This window comes from Ipomoea nil, unplaced genomic scaffold, assembly GCF_001879475.1.
Source record: "Ipomoea nil cultivar Tokyo-kokei standard unplaced genomic scaffold, Asagao_1.1 scaffold1834, whole genome shotgun sequence".
NCBI lineage: Eukaryota > Viridiplantae > Streptophyta > Magnoliopsida > Solanales > Convolvulaceae > Ipomoea > Ipomoea nil.
Window position 1 is genome coordinate 2,508,528 of NW_017618262.1, and position 20,588 is coordinate 2,529,115.

Here is a 20,588-nt window from a genome sequence, read left to right on the forward strand (position 1 = left end):
TCCTCAAGTGCTACTATTGCAGCCATGAAGTTCTCATCTTCAAATATTGGATCGTCATCCAACAGCCTTGGATCCTTCTCAGTAGGTTGTGAAGCTGACACTGTGGTTAGTAGATCAGATATCTTGGTAAATGTCCTCTTCACAACTTCCTTGCCTGTTTGCTTGCTACCCACATCAGCCATCACCCCTCCAAATTCGACTACCGCAGCAGCAAATTTCATCATGCCCTTGGAGATCTTCTTAACATCACTTATTTCACAGTCTTTATCATGAACACCTCCGCTTGTTTCTACGTTGTCAGTGTCTATAATAACCTCTTTAGCATCATGAACCCTCTTTGTAAGGCTGTCTAGGACATTTCCTCTGTCAAATCCTCCTGATTATTTTTCACTCATAATCCTCTTTTGAACCATTTCGAATGTCCAATTAGAAATGACTGGGTAGTTCCTCTTAAATTGCTGCCCCTTGAACTGCAGCCTATCAAGATATGAATACTAAAAAAAAATGTTAGGAAGAAAGCAAAAAATAGATTAAGAGATTAAATAATATTTAGAATTAGTTGATATCGAATTAGATGTATTACCACTAAGAAAACAAGTGGCCCAGTGAAAATTGTACTTGTTTTTGCTTTCTTCCATCTATCAACTGTGTCAACCAAACACTTCATGATGTAGGCACACCAGTTTAAGTCTTTGATTTTCTTAACATCCAAGAGTGCGAAAATGATTCTGAAATTTGTAAGTCTGTTTGTATGGCCGTGGATGAGAGTAGAAACCACAAAGACAACAAAATCTATCTTGAACATGTCTCCATGTTCTTTCATTTCGGTGATTCCCGTTGAAAGATCCTTAATCAAAAGACCGCATGTCTCGATCTTCCATCTTCTCCTCCACTGCTCCAATACACTGTTGTATTCCTTGGTTGAATTTGAATTGTTTCCTTCAAAAATTTCTATATCTCCTTTTGGGAAACCTAATGTGTTGTGAACATCATCTTGAGTCAGTTGCATCTTCTCATCTTGCAACATCAATGTACAGCTATATATATCAAAATTCTTCACCAGATATGCACATAATTCTGTATCCCAGCAGGACAATTTCAACTGTAGTAGTGATCCAAATCCAATATCTTCTACCGCTTTTCTTTGCTCATCTGTTAGTTTCTCCACCAACCGCAGGAATTCGATAGATGACATTCTAGTTTTAAGCTTGTTTTTATTGATATGCTGTTGTTGCTCTACATTCTCAGATTGACTCATTTGTTTTCGTTTTCCTTTGGTTTTTCCTTGTGATGTTCCTTCATTATCTACTGCTCTAGCTCTTTTTCCTTTGATATTTTATTTTCGTTTCAGCAGTATCTTTGTTTGAAGTCATCTTTTGCTGTGGCTAACAAGATAGAATACACTGCATAAATGAAGTAGGTTTAAAACTTTGACAGTGACATTAAAATGTTTCTGCTAAGAACATTGTTAAAAGTTATTAAACTACATACTTTCTTTATGCACTATTTGAAATAATGTTATTAAACTCTGGTTTACTGCACATATTCATATATAGCCTAAATCTCTTCATATTCCTAGCATCCCTTCCTTGACATATTATATTACAATATTACTATAAAATGGCTACTACTACATATTTTTTGCTGGTTCTTTAAGTGTCTTGGCCTACTAATAAATATTCAGATAGCAACTCGTACATAGAACTAAATATGGAATTCTATAGCACTTATTGTCCTCCATCACACATGACACTTTGACACATTCAAGCCCAAAAAACATTGACAATAAGATGGGAAATTAAATTGTTGAGACAAGGAGCAGCAACAGGACTAGAAGGACCGAAAGTGTACGAGGAAAAATAGGAAATATACATTTACAAATAATCAATCACCCAAAACTTTCAGTTTGTTTCAGCCTACATTTAAAGACAAAAGATTGAAGTCTTTCAAGATTACCTGCAACAGATATCAGGCAAGTCAAGTTGCTCTATCGAATGAAATTTATCCCTTTTACCAGAATATAATGATCATTAAATAAGAATGACCAAACTTCAGTTGTGAAATATTGGCATTATATCCCTGGGCAATTTTTGTATATAGTTATGTGCATATTTGGGTTTACTACTATTATGATTCATGGACAAATCTCCTTGTCCTTGACTCCTTGGAAAAGCTTTTCTTAAGGGTTAACTTTGAGTGCAAACATGAATAACAACAATAAATCATATCAAATAATGTACATTTATGTTGTTTGAAACTCTAATAGGAGTGTGTGTGTGTTTAATAAGAACCATAGCAAACACATGAATGAAGGTTTTATCTCGTATAAACCATAGGTAAAAATCACTAGTAATGTATAAACCCTAGGTAGAAAATAATGTATATTCATGTGTTTGAAGATCTAATAAGAAACAATACCTTATGAATCTGTAGGTATGAAGCTTTCCTTCGTTTCAGGGATGGAGAAGACGAAGCGCATTGGAGTGGCGAAGCTCTGAGCATAGGTCTGTCATCGTCGAAGCTCTGTGTATTTTGAAAAAAAGTAGTGTGCTGTCATCGTCGAAGCTCTGTGTATAATGAAGCTTTCCCTCGTTAACGGCGCCGTCTCTTCTTTAAGAAGAGATGGCGTCGTTTAGGACTGCGATCCACACATGTTGTGTGGACCACGGTCCATGCAATAAGCATTGTAGCGAACAGAGCTTTCGACAAACTACTCGTGTTTGTGTTCGTGTTCGGTAAGCGTTCGTTTATGTTCGTTTGTTAAGGTAAACGAACCATTAACAAACAAAAATTAGAGCTCAGTTAATAAACAAACAGAGCTTGAACAATTGTATGCTCGTTTGTTAAGAGATCGTGAACAAGCTCGTTGTGTTCGTTTAATAATGTTCGTGAACAAGCTCGTTTAGTGTTCGTTTAATAATGTTCGCGAACATGAACGTAGATTATTTCTTGTTCATGAACAAATTGTGATCATGAACATGTGCAGGTGTTTGTTTATTAAAGGTTCACGAACGTGCTCATGAACGTACACCAACATGTTCGTGAACGTGTTTGTTAACGAACATGTTTGTGAACATGTTTGTTAATGTTAACGAACACGTTCGTGAACGTGTTCGCGAACATGTTCGTTAACGTAAACGAACACGTTCGTGAACGTGTTCGCGAATGTTAACAAACACTAATGAACGCTTAACAAATGAACACGAACAGGATTTTCAAAAACCTTAACAAACGAACACGAACACGAACACCCCAAAATTCTTAACAAACGAACACGAACAACCTCCGTTCGTTTATGTTCGGCTCGTTAACAGTCCTTGATTTGAGACAAATTTTACCGTGGACCATGGTTCACATAACAACGTGGATCAAGAAGCAATACGACGTCATTTGAAGTAGTTTTATGGAAGAAAAAAAATGTTACCGTTGACTATGGCATACGATAAATTCTGATAAGGTCTATGTAAGTATGTAGTATCATATTTATTGTGATATTCTACTTGGCTTCTCTCGTCCTTGTTTTTCTTCTCAATCTCTCTCATATTTGTTTTCTCAATCTCTCTCATATTCGTTCTATCAAGTGTATTCTCAAAGTTTCATTACAACACTGCTAAAAATATCATTAGTAGTCAATTTCATTTTATAGATACTACAAGCCTATATGCTCAACACTCCCCCTCACGACTGTAATTTCATTATAACATTACAAGCCTATATGCTCAACACGCCCCCTCACGACTTTAATTTCATTATAACATTACAAGCCTATATGCTCAACACGCCCCCTCACGACTGTAATTTCATTATAACATTACAAGCCTATATGCTCAACACGCCTCCTCACGACTGTAATTTCATTATAACATTACAAGCCTATATGCTCAACACGCCCCTCACGTGTGCGGGCCCCCTCACGACTGTAATTTCATTATAACATTACAAACCTATATGCTCAACACGCCCCCTCACGTGTGCGGACATTATAAGCCTATATGCTCAACACACCCCCTCACGTGTGCGGTGGGTTCCAAGCAACACGTGGACCATAGTCGTTCTCAACACGCCCCCTCACGAGCCTATATGCTCAACACGCCCCTCACGTGTGCGGACATTACAAGCTCATATGCTCAACACGCCCCCTCACGTGTGTGGTGGGTTCCAAGCAACACGTGGACCGTAGTCGTTCTCAACACGCCCCCTCACGTGTGCGAATTGGAGCATGTGCTCCATCTCAACTAAAAGCCTAAACTGATAATTGGATTGCACATTAAAGGCTATATGCTCAACAATTACTAAATTATCATTTTAATTCGATACAGTTTCATTTGACAATACACATTCAATATATCAGACATGTTATTCATTTTTATTTTATACGTACAGTAGTTTCATTATAACACCAATAACGTATCATTTTAATTACACTATAGTTTCATTTGACAATATACACTCAATATGTGAGACTCGCAACTCAATATCATTTTATATACACCGTTGTTTCATTACATCAACGCTAAAGTATCATTTTAATTCAACTACACTTTCATTCAGTATACACTCCATATATGAGACCTAATATTCAGTTTCATTTTATACTCACTGTAGTTTCATTACATCAACAATAAAGTATCAGTTTAATTCAATTATAGTTTCATTTGACAATATACACATACAATATTGTTCATGTATTACAATCATCTGATATGTTTCGGAATGATTTCTGACCACATTTTAAGTAGTCCCGAATGATTGTCATAAGTGCATAATTCTTCATATTTATACCCCATATATACTCCATACTTAGCCGTATTTTGCTTATGAAGTGTTATAATGGTGTTCAAAATTATCCTTATTGTTTCATTCGATCAATTAGGCACAATTCATCATCTTTTAGTATGAGTGGATGATTTTGGAGCATTGTGGATGCATTTGGAGTCAAATGGAGCCAAATATGAAGCTATGGAGATGGATGCAACACTTCCAAAGGAGCCTAAGAGTGATATTTTCAATGGTCTTGGTCATTTGGGCAAACCAAGGCAAAAGTTGAGCAAAAGGTCAATACGTTGCAATTATATATCACAAAACACGTCGACGTCTTAGTATTTAGATCATATCTTGACCTAGGAATGTCTAAATCAAGTGATTTTTTTTTTCAATTGGAAATAAAACTCAAAGGGCTACAAATTTTATGAAGACCATAAAGCCAAATTCTGTTGTCACGCACCCCATCACGTCGTGACAAGTTGCGTGACGGGCATTTTCAATAGCTGTCTTTTGTGTCTCACGCACGAGGTAACTAGCCTTGTGACATCCTATTCCAGTGCGCAAATTCATTTTGCTGTCATGAAGCTCATTACCTCGTGATGGACTGGGCCTCATGACACGCGACTCCCAAATTATATAATGCCGATTTTCTCTCATTTCTCTTTGGCTTTCGTCCCCAGTTGAATCCTAGGCAGTTGAGCTCGTTCTCCTTCATTTATTTTCATATTTTTAGGGTAGATTAACTGTAGATTTAAGTTCTTTATCATCTTTGAAGTTTGTATTGAAGATTCTACTCTTAGATTGGGAGATTGTTCATCCATTCTCAATATAGATAAGTTATTCTTTCCTTTATCTATTTCATTTGCAATATCTATATTTATTAGTTGTGTTTTTGCTATGTTTATGCTTAATATGTGTGAGTAGTTAGTTTATGAGCTTGAACTAGGGTTGCATTGTCTATCTTAATGCTTTATTTGTGATTAGTGCATGATGGGCAGAACTCTAACATAAGGTTTATGTGTTTATATCTTGTTAATATTTGATGTACACATTCACTAGCATGCTTTTGGAGAATTATTGGCTACAATGAGAGTTGGGTCAAGGATTCGAGCAAACCCTTGCATAAACCGGATTTCTTCCTATGAAAATATGAAGAATTAGGGGCTTTAGATGTTTTGTGTGCTTGAAGAACTTAGAGTTGATTCACCACGAGAGTGTGACGATTCTTTGTTCTAATTCTTATTTATTTGCTCATGAAAGCGGCTTTAAAGTTTAAACTAAGATACCTACGTGATTCATTGATTATTTGTTCTTTTTGATATGATCCCATAGGTTATTGAAGAAATACCTTTTACAATTTATCTTGAAATTAAAGAAATAACCTAACTTGCCAAATGCCTTGTGGTCAAGCGAGCATAACTGTAGCCCCTTAGATGAAAGGTCTTTGTGTATTGTTGGTTGGTTGGTTCGCTGAAGCAATAGACTTCAGATTTGTATTCAAGTGTGAAGTATGTTATATATTAAAGAGTAAATACCCAAAATGGTCCCTCGACTATAGCTAAATTCACAAATTGGTCTTTGACTTTTGATTTTAACCAATTAAGTCCTTAACTTTGCAATTTTAACACGATTTGGTCCTCCGTCTATTTGACCGTTTGTTGACTGTAATTTTTGAGGATATATATGTAATTTCATGGTCCATCGTCGATTTTTTAAGGTTCCGGTTGCATTTTCAGACCACACTGTTACATTTGAATCCACCGCCGAAAGCAATTTGCCAAATCCTGTTGCCTTTCTTCATCATCCCTTTGGATTCAATGTAGTTGAGTTCGTACCAGAGTGAAGAATACAACGTGTTTCCGAACCGGTGCAGCGTCATCCTGGAGGCCTCCATGTGCTCCCGTGAGAGCTGCGGGTTCTTCTGGAAATCGTCGATGACGACGCGGGCGCCGGCGTTAATGCAGAAGTGTTCGAAGGACCAAATTGTGTTAAAATTGCAAAGTTAAGGACTTAATTGGTTAAAATTGAAAGTCGAAAACCAATTTGTGAATTTAGTTATAGTTGAGGGATTATTTTGGGTATTTACTCTATATTAAATAATGTGCAAATGATATTTTTGATATTTGTAATATAAAAGTTATTCTTAAGAGTATGATAATAGCTAATATCAAGGGTTCCCTATGAATGACTATTTCCCTTGCAAAGGTAATTCATTCATAGAAATGTTATTATATTATAATATATTTTACGAACCAAATATGTCATTAAAGTTGCTCTATTTCATTAAAATACATTTTACAACTTATCTCATTTGCAACATCTTAATAGAGAGACAATGAAATTCTTTGAAATTTCTTAGGGTTGGGGTTCAATCTTTTGGAAGAATGAAACTCTTTGAAATTGGGGTTAAATCTTATTTATAACCGAATAATCATGCCGGCATAAAATTGAGTGCGTCTAGCCTAACTGTGAAAGCTACATACAGGGACCATAAACATTATATATATAATATATATTGATACAAAAACTGAAAAACCTTAATATCACTGTTGTAAAGCAATTCTTGATTTCAAAATTTTGAACGAAAAATCCTTTTTTTTCCCAGACAATGGCCCCATAAGCTAAAGTTGATTAAATAGTCACCCTGGTCATAACCAAACACCCACAAACAAAATGAAAAAGGAAACCTTCTTCGGAAGAAAATAAGTGAAACATGATTTTTGTACTAAACGGTCACGAATTCATTAACATTTTTTTAATTGAACCCATTATATAGAACTTTCTAATACGGTTTATCTCTCTTGTACAATGTACGAGCTATTGCACAAAAATAAAATTTACTTATTGCAAAACTTATTTATGGTGTGCTAATTTGGTTCACACATATATGGAATCGAAATGAGAATAAAATACTTGGTATTGGTAATGGTAACGCGTTTTGGTGAAAGTATTTTGTAAATATGGTGGAATTGGAATGATTATCAATATTGATGTTTGGTTATCTATGACGACCCTATAATGGGAATAAAAGTTTTAAAAATACAAAAACAAAACAATCAAAGACAATTGGTCATAATATAATGACATCCAAAGCACCAATATGAACAAAAAATAAAAAAAAAAAATCTAAAAGCACTAATTCAAACTTAAAAATCAAATTACCTGGAATGATACCCAACTTTAATTAAGAAATGAGATTTTTAATTGATCGAAGCGATAATCAAATCTCATAGTTGTGTTCTAAAAAATTGTCAATCAAACGCTAACTATAATTTTAATTCTTATTCGTGATGTATAAATTCATGAACCAAACACACCCTTTTAGTATTTCTCTACTGTGGGTGGACTTCATTGTCGTAGTTAACAATTAGCAGTTTTGTTTACGTTTTCAGTAATAATTGATTCAAATAGGTAGTCCCTACCTAAAGGAAAATGAAAGCTACTTTCAAAAGGAATCCTTGATGTTAATCATAGACGCAGTTGCTATTCATCATTAGACAAAATTCTTTACTTCATTTTCTGCAAATATTTATGGCTGCATTTGCATATGAATGGATTTTGTTTGTGACACGATTTTTGTTTTGTCGGTTTTTTTTTTTTTTTTTTTTGGTATTGTTCATTTAAAGAGTTAATTATGTCACAACTAAAAAAGTTGAGATTTCCCACATCGATCAGAAACCTAAAGTCGGTCATAAAATATTTAGTTTGGGTTAAAAAGTTGAGATTACTAAGCTCATGCGCAAAACTGTACAGTACAGTTTGATATTGAATCTCGAAGTTAGATTGAAATAATTTACTTCCTCGTGGACTTGGGAGGCGAGTCAAGGGTCAAAGACTCTAATAGGACAAAAATAACATGAGTAGACAAAAATATGACACTTTTAAAAGTTATACAAAAATAAGAAAAACTCATTTCTCAAAGCGTATGTTATCAGAATATTTATTTTGTTTTTATTTTTTTTTCGCGGTCAAACAAACACGCAAGTAGAATTTGCGTATCTCGTATTTTTATTTTTATTATTTTAAAAAATTTCGTCTCCGGCAACCAAACTGGTCGCTTTCTCCTTTGTCGGAGAAGCCGGCGACCAAGTTTTTTTGTTGTTTTTAAATAAAAATACGAGATACACAAGTGGGACCGCGAAAAAAATAAAAACAAAATAAATATTCTGACAAAATACGCAGTTGGGAAATGCGTTTTTCCTATTTTCGTCCAACTTTTAAAAGTGTCATATTTTTGTCTACTCTTGTTATTATTGTCTTAGTAGAGTCTTTGACCCGGCGAGTCAATGGGGTTCAGGATATGGTCCCACAAAACCGAGAAATAGAAGATTCTCCAGTTGTGTATTATCAAAGAGGTTGAATGGTATCCAAAGCTTAAGGTTTGAATTGTGAATGAATCTTGAGCCCTAAGCACCCCATTTGAAAGGGAAAAAGAACATCTACCTATATTCTTCTAAGACATGTTGTCAACCAATATTTCATCATTTGGACAAAAGCCCCCCATCATCATCCACTAGGAAGACAACAATCTTAGCTTGTTATACAGTCTTACCTATATAGTTTTATACAAGAAGTTGTCACACTATCTACCAAGGGTTCACTGCCTTTCTATATATATTTTCATGTTTTGTTCTGCAACAAAATGCAGAAACAATGCACTGTTTGTGGTTTCATGAATCTGCTCATTTACCTACCCAAGAAAACAGCTGTCTCACCAGAATTTCATATACTGCTACTCTGTAGTACACTAGACATAGGACAACATAATACAAAAAATGGTAATTGAGATACTTTATAGGTTTAAGCCCTAAATCGGAGGGTCCCCGACCCCCGACTCTGGGGATTATGAAAGGAAATAAATCGCGGGATGTGTCTTAGTGCTTGCTTGGGTATTTGCTGGGTCACTAAACTTACATGCAACCTTTCGACCATTGACCTATATCCCGCGAGCACTGAGTTACTTCATGATATTAAGAGTGACACTCTGTGAGATCTGTGAGACGGGTTGAGTTTAGATAGAAATGTAATACTTATAATGGAAATTGTAATACTAATTATTGATAAATTGATTGTTATTTATGAGGAAAAGTGTGATACTTTAAAAAAATATATAATAATTTGAGTTGAATAGTTACTTATATAGAAAAATGTAATACTCGTGAATAACCTGACCCGTCTTAGGTCTCATAGGAGTTTTGCTTGATATTAATAACCTGAAATCTCTGAGGACAATAAAGTCATTTCACCGTGCAATATAATACCGGTTTATAAGAAAGAAAGGGAGAAATGTTGAGATATATATACTTATTATATATAGCCACTTTAAACCAAGCTAGTAGTAGAGTGGGTGAGAAAAAAAACCACAAAAGCTACAATGCCCCATTCTTCTGAAGCACAAAACTAAAGGCAAAAAAAAAGGGAGAATTGAAGGAGAAACCAAAAGGGGGCAAGTTGCTAACAAGCCTATATATATTCAGGTGCAATATAATGGCAAGTCCAAAACAGGTGATGGAACAGCAGCAGCAGACACAGCTGCAGATCCCTCTCCTGAAGAACTCCTCAGGAGTGATCAGCTACAGCGGGAACACTCCAATGGGGGACGACAAGGCGGAAGAGATGACCCGAACAGCCCTCTCCACCTTCCGTGCCAAGGAGGAAGAGATCGAGAGGCGAAGGAAAGAGGTCACCGACAGGGTCCAGGCACAACTAGGCCGCATGGAGGAAGAATCCAAGCGCCTAGCAGAAATCCGCGAGGTACATACACAAAATGATACTGCAACGAAGTAGCCATAATATAATGGCTCTGTTTGGCAGAACTTATTTAGGAGCTTATAGTTCATTTTAAGCTACTAATAAGCTATTGTCTGCAAATGAACAACATAAAACAACAACTACTGCAACATGATATACATACTGCAACGAAGTAGGCATAATATAATGGCTCTGTTTGACAGAACTTATTTAGGAGTTTATAGTTCATTTTAAGCTACTAATAAACTATTGTCTGCAAATGAACAGCATAAAACAACAACTACTGCAACATGACATACATACATGCATATATACATACATTGTTGAATCTTGAGGGGCTTTAAAACCCGACGTTATATTGTTGATTTATTGTTGGATTTTGATTTGAATTCAAACGGGATCAGGCGCTAGAAGGGTTTGTTGATCCCGCGGGGAAGGAAGCTGCAGTGGTGCGCAAGAAGATTGATGTGGTCACTAGAGAATTGAAGTCACTGGGGCAGACCTGCCAGAGAAAGGTGAAGCATGCCAATTACTTTTTAAAGTTGCTTTAGTAATTTCCCTCAAGGATTCATGCATTATTATTATTATCTCTGCAACTTTTTGAAAAGCCAGAATCCAAAGATTAGCCTGCAACAGTACTTTTGATCCTTTCCAGTTTCCACCTCAACTGCTAAATTTGATGAATTCTTCTTCTTCTTCCAGGAAAAGGAGTATAAAGAAACCCTGGATGCATTTAATGGGAAGAGCAAGGAAAAAGCTCAGCTAATCACCAAATTAATGGAGGTAATGTGATTGGGTTAGCTTAATTTCACACTGCATACCGTTGGGCAGAGCCCAGTGAAGGGCCAAGTCCAACACCAAGTGATTAGGTAAGGAATTATTGGGCAGAGGCATGAAGGGCCAAGTCCAGCACTCCAAAATCTGCCTCTCGAAAATATGGCGGTGTAAGGAAATAAAGTTGCATATTCGCTACTAGTTATATCTTTTGGCGTAGTGCTAAGCGGGCAGATGCTTGGGAATTATTGGGTGGCCTGGAGGCCAGTCAAAGGTCAAATTCAGCGTTAGGTGGCTAGAGGATCGTTAAGCGGAGGCCTAAAGGGCTAAGTTCAGCACTCTAGAACCAGCCTCTCGAAAATATGGCGGTGTAACGAAAAAAATTTGCGTCTTCGCTACTAGTTATATCTTTTGACGTAGTGCTAAGCGGGCAGATACTTGGGAATTGTTAGGTGGAGACCAGTCAAGGGTCATATTCAGCGTTAGGCGACTAGAAGATTGTTGAGCGGAGGCCTGAAGGGCCAAGTCCAATTACGCTTGCTATTGCTTTTGGTGTAATGTAAGGTCTTAATCATAACAATAAGTGATGGAAACATTGTCTTTTTTATTTGTTTGTTCAGCTGGTGAGTGAAAGCGAAAGAATGAGAATGAAGAAGCTTGAAGAGCTGAGCAAGAATGTTGATACTCTGTGCTGAGGTGCTTAGCTATGGGGGTCAACTTCTCTTCACTTGAGAACAAATTCCTCTGTGAAATTGTAACATTTTCTGTGTTTAGTGTCTATCTCTGTACTCTGTATCTGGTTTTCTGCAGTCAGGATTGAGTTTCCTTCTTCTGTATTATGTTTGTAAAGAATCATATGATTGGGCTTTCCTGTTACAGTATAGCAAAATGGGTTTTAAGAGTAACATCCTTGGTTAGCTATAAATGAATTTAAGTAGTAGCGATAGTAAATTTTTTCGTAAATCAAAATTGTCAATTGCTATTATAATCATAACAAATTACAATTGAATCGGTGGTATAAGATTTTTCTAATACAATTTACTTATTTCGTGTGATTTGTGAGTTATTATACATGAACGAGATTGGCCAAATACATATTAATGAATAGTGATTGTGAATTTTTCCTAAAAAAATAAAAATGATAAAAGACTCATCTTCCAAAAGCAATGTTGAAAAAATCGCTGGGCGTCTGGGGACCGGCTAAGGCGCCTAGAGCACCTAAGTGGGCGCTTAGGAGGCCGACCGCCTAGCGAATCAGCGTCTAGGCGCGATTTTTGCAACACTGTCCAAAATGTTGAATCCCCAAGCACCAGGACCTTCCACATCCGGTCCGACAGAGTATTCAGGAGGATGTGAATTATAGTGACTTAACAGACATGACTAAATGTCGATATTTTCATTTTCTCACATGATCACTGTCAAAGTTCGGACATTGATATTCTTTTCCAAATATTACCATTATTGAGCTAAACTCGTAGGACAATTTTTTTTTAAAAAAAAAGTAATAAAACTATACATAATAATCCGAGGTACTCCGTATAACATTTGGTTCAAATCATAATGAATGATTAAGGAATTCAAATTAATTTAATTTAATTTATTTGCGGGTCAAAAAGTAAGTCTAACTTGATTTGGAGTTAATTTCGGAGTTCGGACCCTACTCCACAGACCACGAGGAGTGGAGGACCAGAAACCCTAACGATGGAAATTCAAACCGAATTCCCGGGCGCAGGGAAGATGCTAAACGAGAATCTGAGTTCAAATTCAAATTCGAAGCCTAAGGTAATAGTGATAATGGGAGCAACAGGGGCCGGAAAATCCAAACTCGCCATCGACCTTGCTTCCCACTTCCCTGTTCAAGTCATCAATGCCGATTCCATGCAGGTATAGAACTATATGAATAATTTTTGAGCAATTATATTTATGTGTAGTAGATATTCCTATAGTGCATTAATAATGCTTCTTCATGCATTTCTAGGTTTACCAAGGATTAGATGTGCTAACCAATAAAGTCCGTCCTGAAGAGCAGAAAGGTGCTTCCTTGTTCCTTTCCTCCTGTTTCCCACTTCATGTACTTTGTCTGTGTGCTTATACGCTCATGCCAATGTTCTCCCTTTTTTTTTTTTTTTTTTTTTTTTTTTTTTTTTTTTTTTAAATAAAATTAAAAAATTCTCCTTGCTGGGGATAGGCGTGGTACATCATCTTCTTGGTACCATCAGCTCGAATGTAGAATTTACGGCAAAGGATTTTCGCGATCATGCTATTCCTGTAAGTCATTTTCTGTCAGTTTTGCCAATTTCTGTAACTACAGTACACTTACTTTTCATATTTCCTATTAATGCTTTTATTCAAAAATTTATATATTTTTTCATTAATTGTGATTATGCAATTGGATGTTTTGTGTTTTTCTTTTCTTGTTATCTAATTATGCAAGTTACTTAAGAACAAAAGACCTTTTCCTGCATTGGCAATTAAAATGTTTTGGGTGCAAATTAGTTGATGTTTTTAGCAATTGTTTCTAAACCACAGATTGTCAAATTATGTATTCTAGATACCAATAGCCAGTACAAATGCTTTCGTTTGTTTGCATGATTAGCTATGATGTTTTTTGACATAACAATCATTATGCGACTATAGATAGTCTTTTCCTTTCTATGAGTCTGGCATTTTCTCTTATGCTATGCTTCCAGTAGCCACATGCTCATGTTATTTTATTGCTTTCTGCCATGTTGTACCTGAGGTTGCACCCTCTTTTTTTTTTTTTTTTTTTTTTTTTTTTTTGTGTGTGTGTGCTTCCCTTTTATAAATAATTATACTGCAGAAATTGTGATGAGTCAACACTTGCTGGTCTTTTCTCTGATAGACTACTGGATTGATCTTTTTGATTTTCAGCTCATTGATGAAATATCATCCCGTAATTTCCTGCCTGTCATTGTTGGTGGAACAAATTACTATATACAGGTTGGTGTTGCTTTCTCGGTAAAAGTGTGGTTAATAAAGTCAAATGTCTAAGAATTTTGTGCTGTTGTTTGTATCATCAAGGAACTGATAGCAGATAAACTCAGTATTGTTAGATCCAGGATAAAAACCATATAATTGGTCAATTGAATATTGTGGCATATCTATCCCCTATGTGCTTTAGAATTTGCAGGTTCTAATTATTAGTCCTGAGATTTCTGTGAACTTTTATAGATCTTTTGCTTTGTTTCATGCAGTCCCTCTGTTTGCTGTTGCACCAATTACTTTCACAACAAAGTTTTCTATTTTAAGTGTCATGCAGCTAAACAGTTTGTTGTCTTGAATAATTTTTGCCTTTCCATTAAATGATCATTCTTGCAAAACATTGTGCTGATTGTCCCTGTAAGTTGTTGGTATCGAGGTTTAGCATTAAGTTAAAACTTAAAATTTGAGCTGTTATGAACATTAATGTTAGTAATGTATTTTCACTTCTAAGATTTTTGGTAATTGGCCCCCCTCTCTATTAAGTCATTCTAATCTTTGTTATTCTTTAATTCTACACTGCTCGTTCTATTCAGTCTCTTGTTAGTCCATTCCTTATGGATGTTGCTACTGAAGATACAGAAGTAAATTGCTTACTGGATCCCCCTGGTAAAAGACTTGTTGTTTGAGAAGCTGTACCAACATCTATACAGACAAATATGTAACTTCTTCTTGATATCTAAAAATTGCATGCACATTTACCTCTTTTTGCAGAAAATGAGCAACCCTGTCCTGAACTCAAAATTGAGCAAGAAAGTTTTGATTATACTTATGATTGCCTTAAAGCTATTGATCCAGTTGCAGCCAATCGACTTCATCCAAATGATCATAGAAAGGTGATCCCAAATCACAATGTTTTCTACCTTTTGATGCTCAATAGTCAATACAATCACATTTGAAGAAAAAATGTGTCTTGATATTATCCATTTAGCCATTCAGAATTCCTATGGGAATCTGACAAATGAAAATCTGATAGTGAGTGGGGCATGGTACTTAGGATTACTCTGATTATTATGCTTGCCTAGAGGATCGTTGGTTGTGATATAGTACTTTAGCTTCTCAATTTATGCATTGGGTTAAATTGAAGCTTTGTTGTCATTCTCTAAACATTTGCTGTATGATTCTATTTCATTTTACTACTTTAGTTTTGTCTCACTTCAGTACATGAGATATTGGGTTTTATCTTAGGTAGTCCTCTACTTATAGTCAAACTTTTCAGCCTCAACTAGCTCTTTTAGAGTGTGCACCATATGAATTCTAATTGCCATTTTAGCTTCATTGGATGTCTATATACTTTAATACCTAGCAGTATTAGTGTATTACACGAATGCATTTTGTATGCAGTTCTCTCATTCACGGTTCACGGTATCAATTTTGAAATTATTACCAAGTGAGAAGCTGCTTTGGTCTTCAAATTGTGAAAAGCGAAGGCATTACATTAACATGTTTCTTGTGGAATATGCATGTATTTTTAGCTAATTCTCCATTGTTTACATGTAATATAGGTCCATCAATACCTAAACTTGTATGCACGATTTGGTATTCCTCCAAGTAAAGTTCTTCAAGAAAAGACTGCAGAGGTATGAGTGTTTATTTATTCTTAAGAGTATATACTTTCCAGCTTAATATCAGTTGATTTCAAGCAAAAAGGTTTGATGTTTATGCTACATGTCTATATGGTGTTTGACTGTTGGATTCTTTTGAGAAAATAAATACTCTATAGCTTTTGTTTTGTGCGTCTGTGTATGAGAGAGAAAGGGGCTAGGTTTTGTTATACATGCATATACAGAGTATTTATTATGGCAATTTGGCCTACTCCATCATATGAGTAATTCATTACAAAATTAAGTGGTGTCTATTTATCCTTTTTAACCGTTTAACTTCATTCTCTTTGAGAAATCAAACATGTTTTTAAACAGGTTAGGATACTTGAATTAGTATTAGTGTACTAACTATTACAATATTACAATTGGATGAGATGATCTGCAATTCTATATCATACTCATGTTCTATTTTGCACCTGGCAGGACAGAACTGGGGTCATGTTGATAATTCAAGATTTGATTTCTGTTTCATATGTGTGGATGCATCTCTATCGGCACTGGACCCTTTTGTTGACAAAAGGGTCGATGACATGATTGAAGCTGGCCTGCTTGATGAAGTTTTTGACATTTACCGGTCTGATGCAGACTATACGAAAGGCCTGCGACAAGCCATTGGTGTTAGGGAATTCAACGACTTTTTGACATGCTATTTTCATAAACATGAAGAATCTTGTGATGCATCCCTCTCCCAAACATGGAGTATCGAGTCTTTTAAACAAACTATACAGGATATTCTATATGGTTCTTGTGATGATGAGAGAAAAGTTCTTCTCACTGCAGCTATTGATCAAATGAAATTTAACACCAGAAGACTAGTTCGCCGCCAAGTAAGGAAAATCTAATTTGCAACCTTTGTATGCTTCCTCCTGTACACTTGAAACCAAAAGTGAAATTTACTCAAATAGTTATCCAATTGGAAAGCGTTAAATTCTTCATTGTTGACGACTTTGTTGTTCCCAGAGGAGAAGGCTTCAACGCCTGCAAATGCTCTTTGGATGGGAGATACATTACATTGATGTTACAAGCTCCATATTAGGTATGCTAGTCTGCCTCTGAATTTGCAATTTTTTTTTTTTTTTTTTTTTTTTTTTTTTTTTTTTTTAATCTGTGATTCTGAATTCAAACAACATGGGTCTCTGTAGGGGCTTCTGATGAGACCTGGGCAGCAGAAGTGGTCTTGCCAGCTGCGACCACAATAGAATCCTTTCTCAATCGCCAATCCTGCCCGGAAAACGCCAGAAATAACACCGACAACATAAAACTAAAGCAAAGGGATCTCTGGAGTCAGTATATTTGTGAGGTTAGTAATGTCTGTAATCTTTCACTACTCTTATTTCTTGATCTTCTGCGGAGAATGCAAGTAATGCATCTCTTCTGGTCATCATAATGGCGATCGTTGTAATTATAGGCATGCGGGAACAAGGTCCTTAGAGGTGCTCATGAATGGGAACAACACAGACAGGGCCGTAGCCATCGAAAACGAATTTCTAAGCTTAAGAAGTTTGAGAGAATGTCTGTAAATTAGCAGCACCATCACATTTTCTTCTCGCTAGGCCTGCAAAAATGACTCTAGGAAACCATTATGCTCCTTCAACCTTAAATACCGTCTTCTTTTTCATCTTTCTTATGTTCTTATCTATGCTTCATATTTCATAGCCAGTATGCTTTTTCATTCTAAATAATTACAAATAAGTATATTTTGGAAAGGTTTTTTTGCCCGAATAATTGATCTTTTTTCCCTCTTAAGTCTATAATGTATATTGGTATATATACTCCTCAATTTTTTTGTCATTCTAGTTGATTATCCCACATTTTGATTGCAGATTTAGGAGATCAAAAACCTAATTAAAAAAACGTGTGCATACTGCATAAAGGAATCACAAATTACTTTAAATTGGAGTGGAAAATCTAAATTTTCAGTTTTACCTTTCATTTTAACACTAACTTAACGCCAAAGTTAACAGAAACTACTTTGACTAAAAATTTGAAAATCAAAAGGCGACTTTAAAAAAATTAAAAGTCAAGAAACAAATTTAAAAAAATGTCATAGTAGGAACTATTTGGGAATTAACTCTTAATAGTAACATGCATATACTTTCAACAAAATAGTAACATGCATATAAAAAGGAGTATTATTTTTGGAATTTCCGGGGGTGGAATTCTTCAGAAATCCCAGCTCGGTGAATTCGTCGCCGGCGAGCATGGAAATAACGAGCATGACCCAGGCCATGCAGCTCCATGCGCGAATCCTCAAGTCCGGCGGTGCATATGATTCCACTCACGCCCAAGATTTCCACAAGCTCTTCACTTTCTCAGCTCTCTCACCTGCCGGAGACTTAAACTATGCCCGCCATATCCTAAGGACCCTCCATACTCCCAACTCCTTTTACTACAACACCATGATTCGTGCCTATTCCGACTCACCCGACCCGACCCACGCCTTCGCCCTCTTCCTCCACATGCAGAATCCCGACGACCCCTCCGTCGCCGTCCCCCAACCCGACCATTTCACCTACCCATTTGTGCTCAAAGCTTGCTCCAAGTCCGGTCACGCCCGCTTCGGGAAGCAAATCCATGGCTTGGTTTTCAAGTCCGGTGTCGGTTCGGACAGGTATATTAACAATGCTCTCATCCATTTTTACTCGGCTTCGGGTGACCCAAGCCTTGCTCTCAAGGTGTTTGATAAAATGCCTGACCGGGATGTGGTTTCCTGGACGTCGATTATCGATGGCTTTGTTGATAACGAACGGCCCATTGAGGCGATCGGGTTGTTCACACACATGATTGAAAATGGAATTGAACCGAATGAAGTTACGGTAGCTTCTGTGCTCAGAGCCTGTGCTGACACTGGAGCTTTGAACACTGGGAAAAGAATCCATAGCTTTGTGAAGGAAAAGGATTTTAGTTCTAATGCTAATGTGAGTACTGCTCTGATTGACATGTATGCGAAATGCGGATGCATAGATGGGGCATTGCAAGTTTTTGATGAAACAATTGATAAAGATGTGTATGTATGGACAGCAATCATTGCTGGTCTTGCTAGTCATGGACTATGCATGAAGGCTATAGAGTTTTTCGAAGATATGAAGAAATCTGATGTAAAGATGGATGAAAGAGCAATAACAGCTGTTCTATCAGCATATAGAAATGCTGGCTTGGTTAGCGAAGGCTTGTCATTTTTCAGAAGATTGAAGAAACATAAGATAAGGCCGACGATTCAGCATTATGGATGCATTGTAGACATGCTCACTCGAGCTGGACGTCTAAAAGATGCTGAGGAGTTTATTAGAAAGATGCCCATTGAACCAGATGCTGTGTTATGGAGGACACTGATATGGGGTTGTAAACTCCTTGGAGACGTGGAGAGGAGTGAGCGTCTAGTGAGAGAGCTTGAGCTTTTGAATATGGATTCGCGGGACACAGGAAGCTATGTGCTTCTTGAGAATGTGTATGCAGCAACTGGCAAATGGGAGGAGAAGGCCAAAACACGAGAACTGATGTATCAGAGAGGGCTAATGAAGCCCCCGGCATGTAGTAGGATTGAAATCGAGGGGGTGGTTCACGAATTCACAGCGGGAGACTCTAGACACGATGAAGCCACAACTGTTTTTGAAAAACTGGAAGAGGTGGAGGAGAGGTTGAGAGGGGAAGGGTACAATCCAATAGTTTCTGAGGTGCTGCTTGAAATTGATGATGACGAGAAAGCATCTCAGTTGCTCCACCACAGCGAGAAACTTGCAGTTTCGTTTGGACTCATGAAATCAAGTCCAGGGTCTGTCATAAGGATTGTGAAGAACTTGAGGTCTTGTGAGGACTGCCATTCTTTCATGAAACTTATCTCCAAGGTATACCAGAGGGATATCATTGTGAGAGATAGGATTCGTTTCCATCATTTTAGTGGTGGGAACTGCTCTTGTGGTGATCATTGGTAATGGTTTTTGTTCTTTTGATGAGAGTTGATTAGAGTTCTTTTTTTAAAAAATAAATCTTGGAACTAGCATTGGCTGTTGACCTGTGTTGGGCGGAGGCTGGTGAGGCCAAGTCGCTAGGAAGATTGTGGCGGTATATAGGAAAATAAAGTTGCGTTTTCGCTGTGAGTTATAACTTTTGGCGTAATGGTAAGCACATGATCCTAACAAGTGGGACGAGAAATTGTTGGGTGGAGGTCGGTGAAGGGCCAAGTAGCTAGTGGGATTGTGGCGGTATATTAGGAAATAAAATTGCGCTTTCGCTGTGAGTTATAACTTTTGGCTTAGTGGTAAGCGCATGATACTAACAAGTGGGAGGGGAAATTGTTGGGTGGAAGCCGGTGAAGGACCAAGTCCAGCAATTGGTGGCTAGAAGATGGTTGGACAGAGGCCGGTGAACTTCTCTACCCACCTTTATGAATTCTAACCCGTATTTGATGGTCGGCGTGGCGATAGGCTTCGTTTCGTAGACTGCCTTCCCAGCCGTTGAAACACTGCGGCGTGGTGGCAGGACCGCTAGGGGAGTGGCTCCGGGTGTAGATAGGGTTCAATTTGCAGGGGTCGTCCCTTTATGATATGCCTTTCCCGATCGGCGCCTTGGGTCGGTAGCCGGGCTCCGGGACCTCCAGCTCTCACAAGAATTGTATGGGAGTCGTCCTCGGAGGGACTTTCCGGGTTAAGGGGGAAGGTCTTTTTCTGTTTTTCCCAGGGGAGTCCAGTACCCTGC

At 37.1% G+C, this 20,588-nt stretch overlaps 3 protein-coding genes across 3 annotated transcripts; all 3 read left to right on the forward strand.

Moving 5' to 3' along the window:
• Positions 1-10,085: 10,085 nt before the first annotated feature.
• Positions 10,086-12,196, forward strand: LOC109193155. The gene is made up of 4 exons (XM_019343996.1): positions 10,086-10,518; positions 10,920-11,030; positions 11,218-11,298; positions 11,910-12,196. Exons 1-4 carry the CDS (start codon positions 10,252-10,254, stop codon positions 11,982-11,984), a joined length of 534 nt encoding a protein of 177 aa, XP_019199541.1. The 5' UTR covers positions 10,086-10,251; the 3' UTR covers positions 11,985-12,196.
• Positions 12,197-12,913: 717 nt separating this feature from the next.
• On the forward strand, positions 12,914-17,595 carry LOC109193154 (tRNA dimethylallyltransferase 2). The gene is made up of 11 exons (XM_019343995.1): positions 12,914-13,173; positions 13,268-13,322; positions 13,478-13,557; positions 14,182-14,250; positions 14,826-14,898; positions 15,004-15,125; positions 15,795-15,869; positions 16,322-16,720; positions 16,854-16,929; positions 17,036-17,193; positions 17,302-17,595. Exons 1-11 carry the CDS (start codon positions 12,991-12,993, stop codon positions 17,416-17,418), a joined length of 1,407 nt encoding a protein of 468 aa, XP_019199540.1. The 5' UTR covers positions 12,914-12,990; the 3' UTR covers positions 17,419-17,595.
• A 417-nt stretch (positions 17,596-18,012) lies between these two features.
• On the forward strand, positions 18,013-19,866 carry LOC109193153 (pentatricopeptide repeat-containing protein At4g21065-like). The gene has a single exon (XM_019343994.1). The coding sequence runs from the start codon at positions 18,095-18,097 to the stop codon at positions 19,823-19,825; it is 1,731 nt and encodes a 576-aa protein (XP_019199539.1). The 5' UTR covers positions 18,013-18,094; the 3' UTR covers positions 19,826-19,866.
• The last annotated feature ends 722 nt before the right edge of the window (positions 19,867-20,588 follow it).

What these genes read in the sequence shown, in the direction of transcription:
- LOC109193155 (XM_019343996.1), top strand. Translation starts at nt 10,252, where the DNA reads ATGGCAAGTCCAAAACAGGTGATGGAACAGCAGCAGCAGACACAGCTG. An exon ending in GGCAGACCTGCCAGAGAAAG is followed by an intron (nt 11,031 to 11,217) that starts GTGAAGCATGCC and finishes TTCTTCTTCCAG; the next exon opens with GAAAAGGAGTATAAAGAAAC. An exon ending in TAATCACCAAATTAATGGAG is followed by an intron (nt 11,299 to 11,909) that starts GTAATGTGATTG and finishes TTGTTTGTTCAG; the next exon opens with CTGGTGAGTGAAAGCGAAAG.
- LOC109193154 (XM_019343995.1), top strand. Translation starts at nt 12,991, where the DNA reads ATGGAAATTCAAACCGAATTCCCGGGCGCAGGGAAGATGCTAAACGAG. An exon ending in TTCGCGATCATGCTATTCCT is followed by an intron (nt 13,558 to 14,181) that starts GTAAGTCATTTT and finishes TTTGATTTTCAG; the next exon opens with CTCATTGATGAAATATCATC. An exon ending in TGTTACAAGCTCCATATTAG is followed by an intron (nt 16,930 to 17,035) that starts GTATGCTAGTCT and finishes GGGTCTCTGTAG; the next exon opens with GGGCTTCTGATGAGACCTGG.
- LOC109193153 (XM_019343994.1), top strand. Translation starts at nt 18,095, where the DNA reads ATGGAAATAACGAGCATGACCCAGGCCATGCAGCTCCATGCGCGAATC.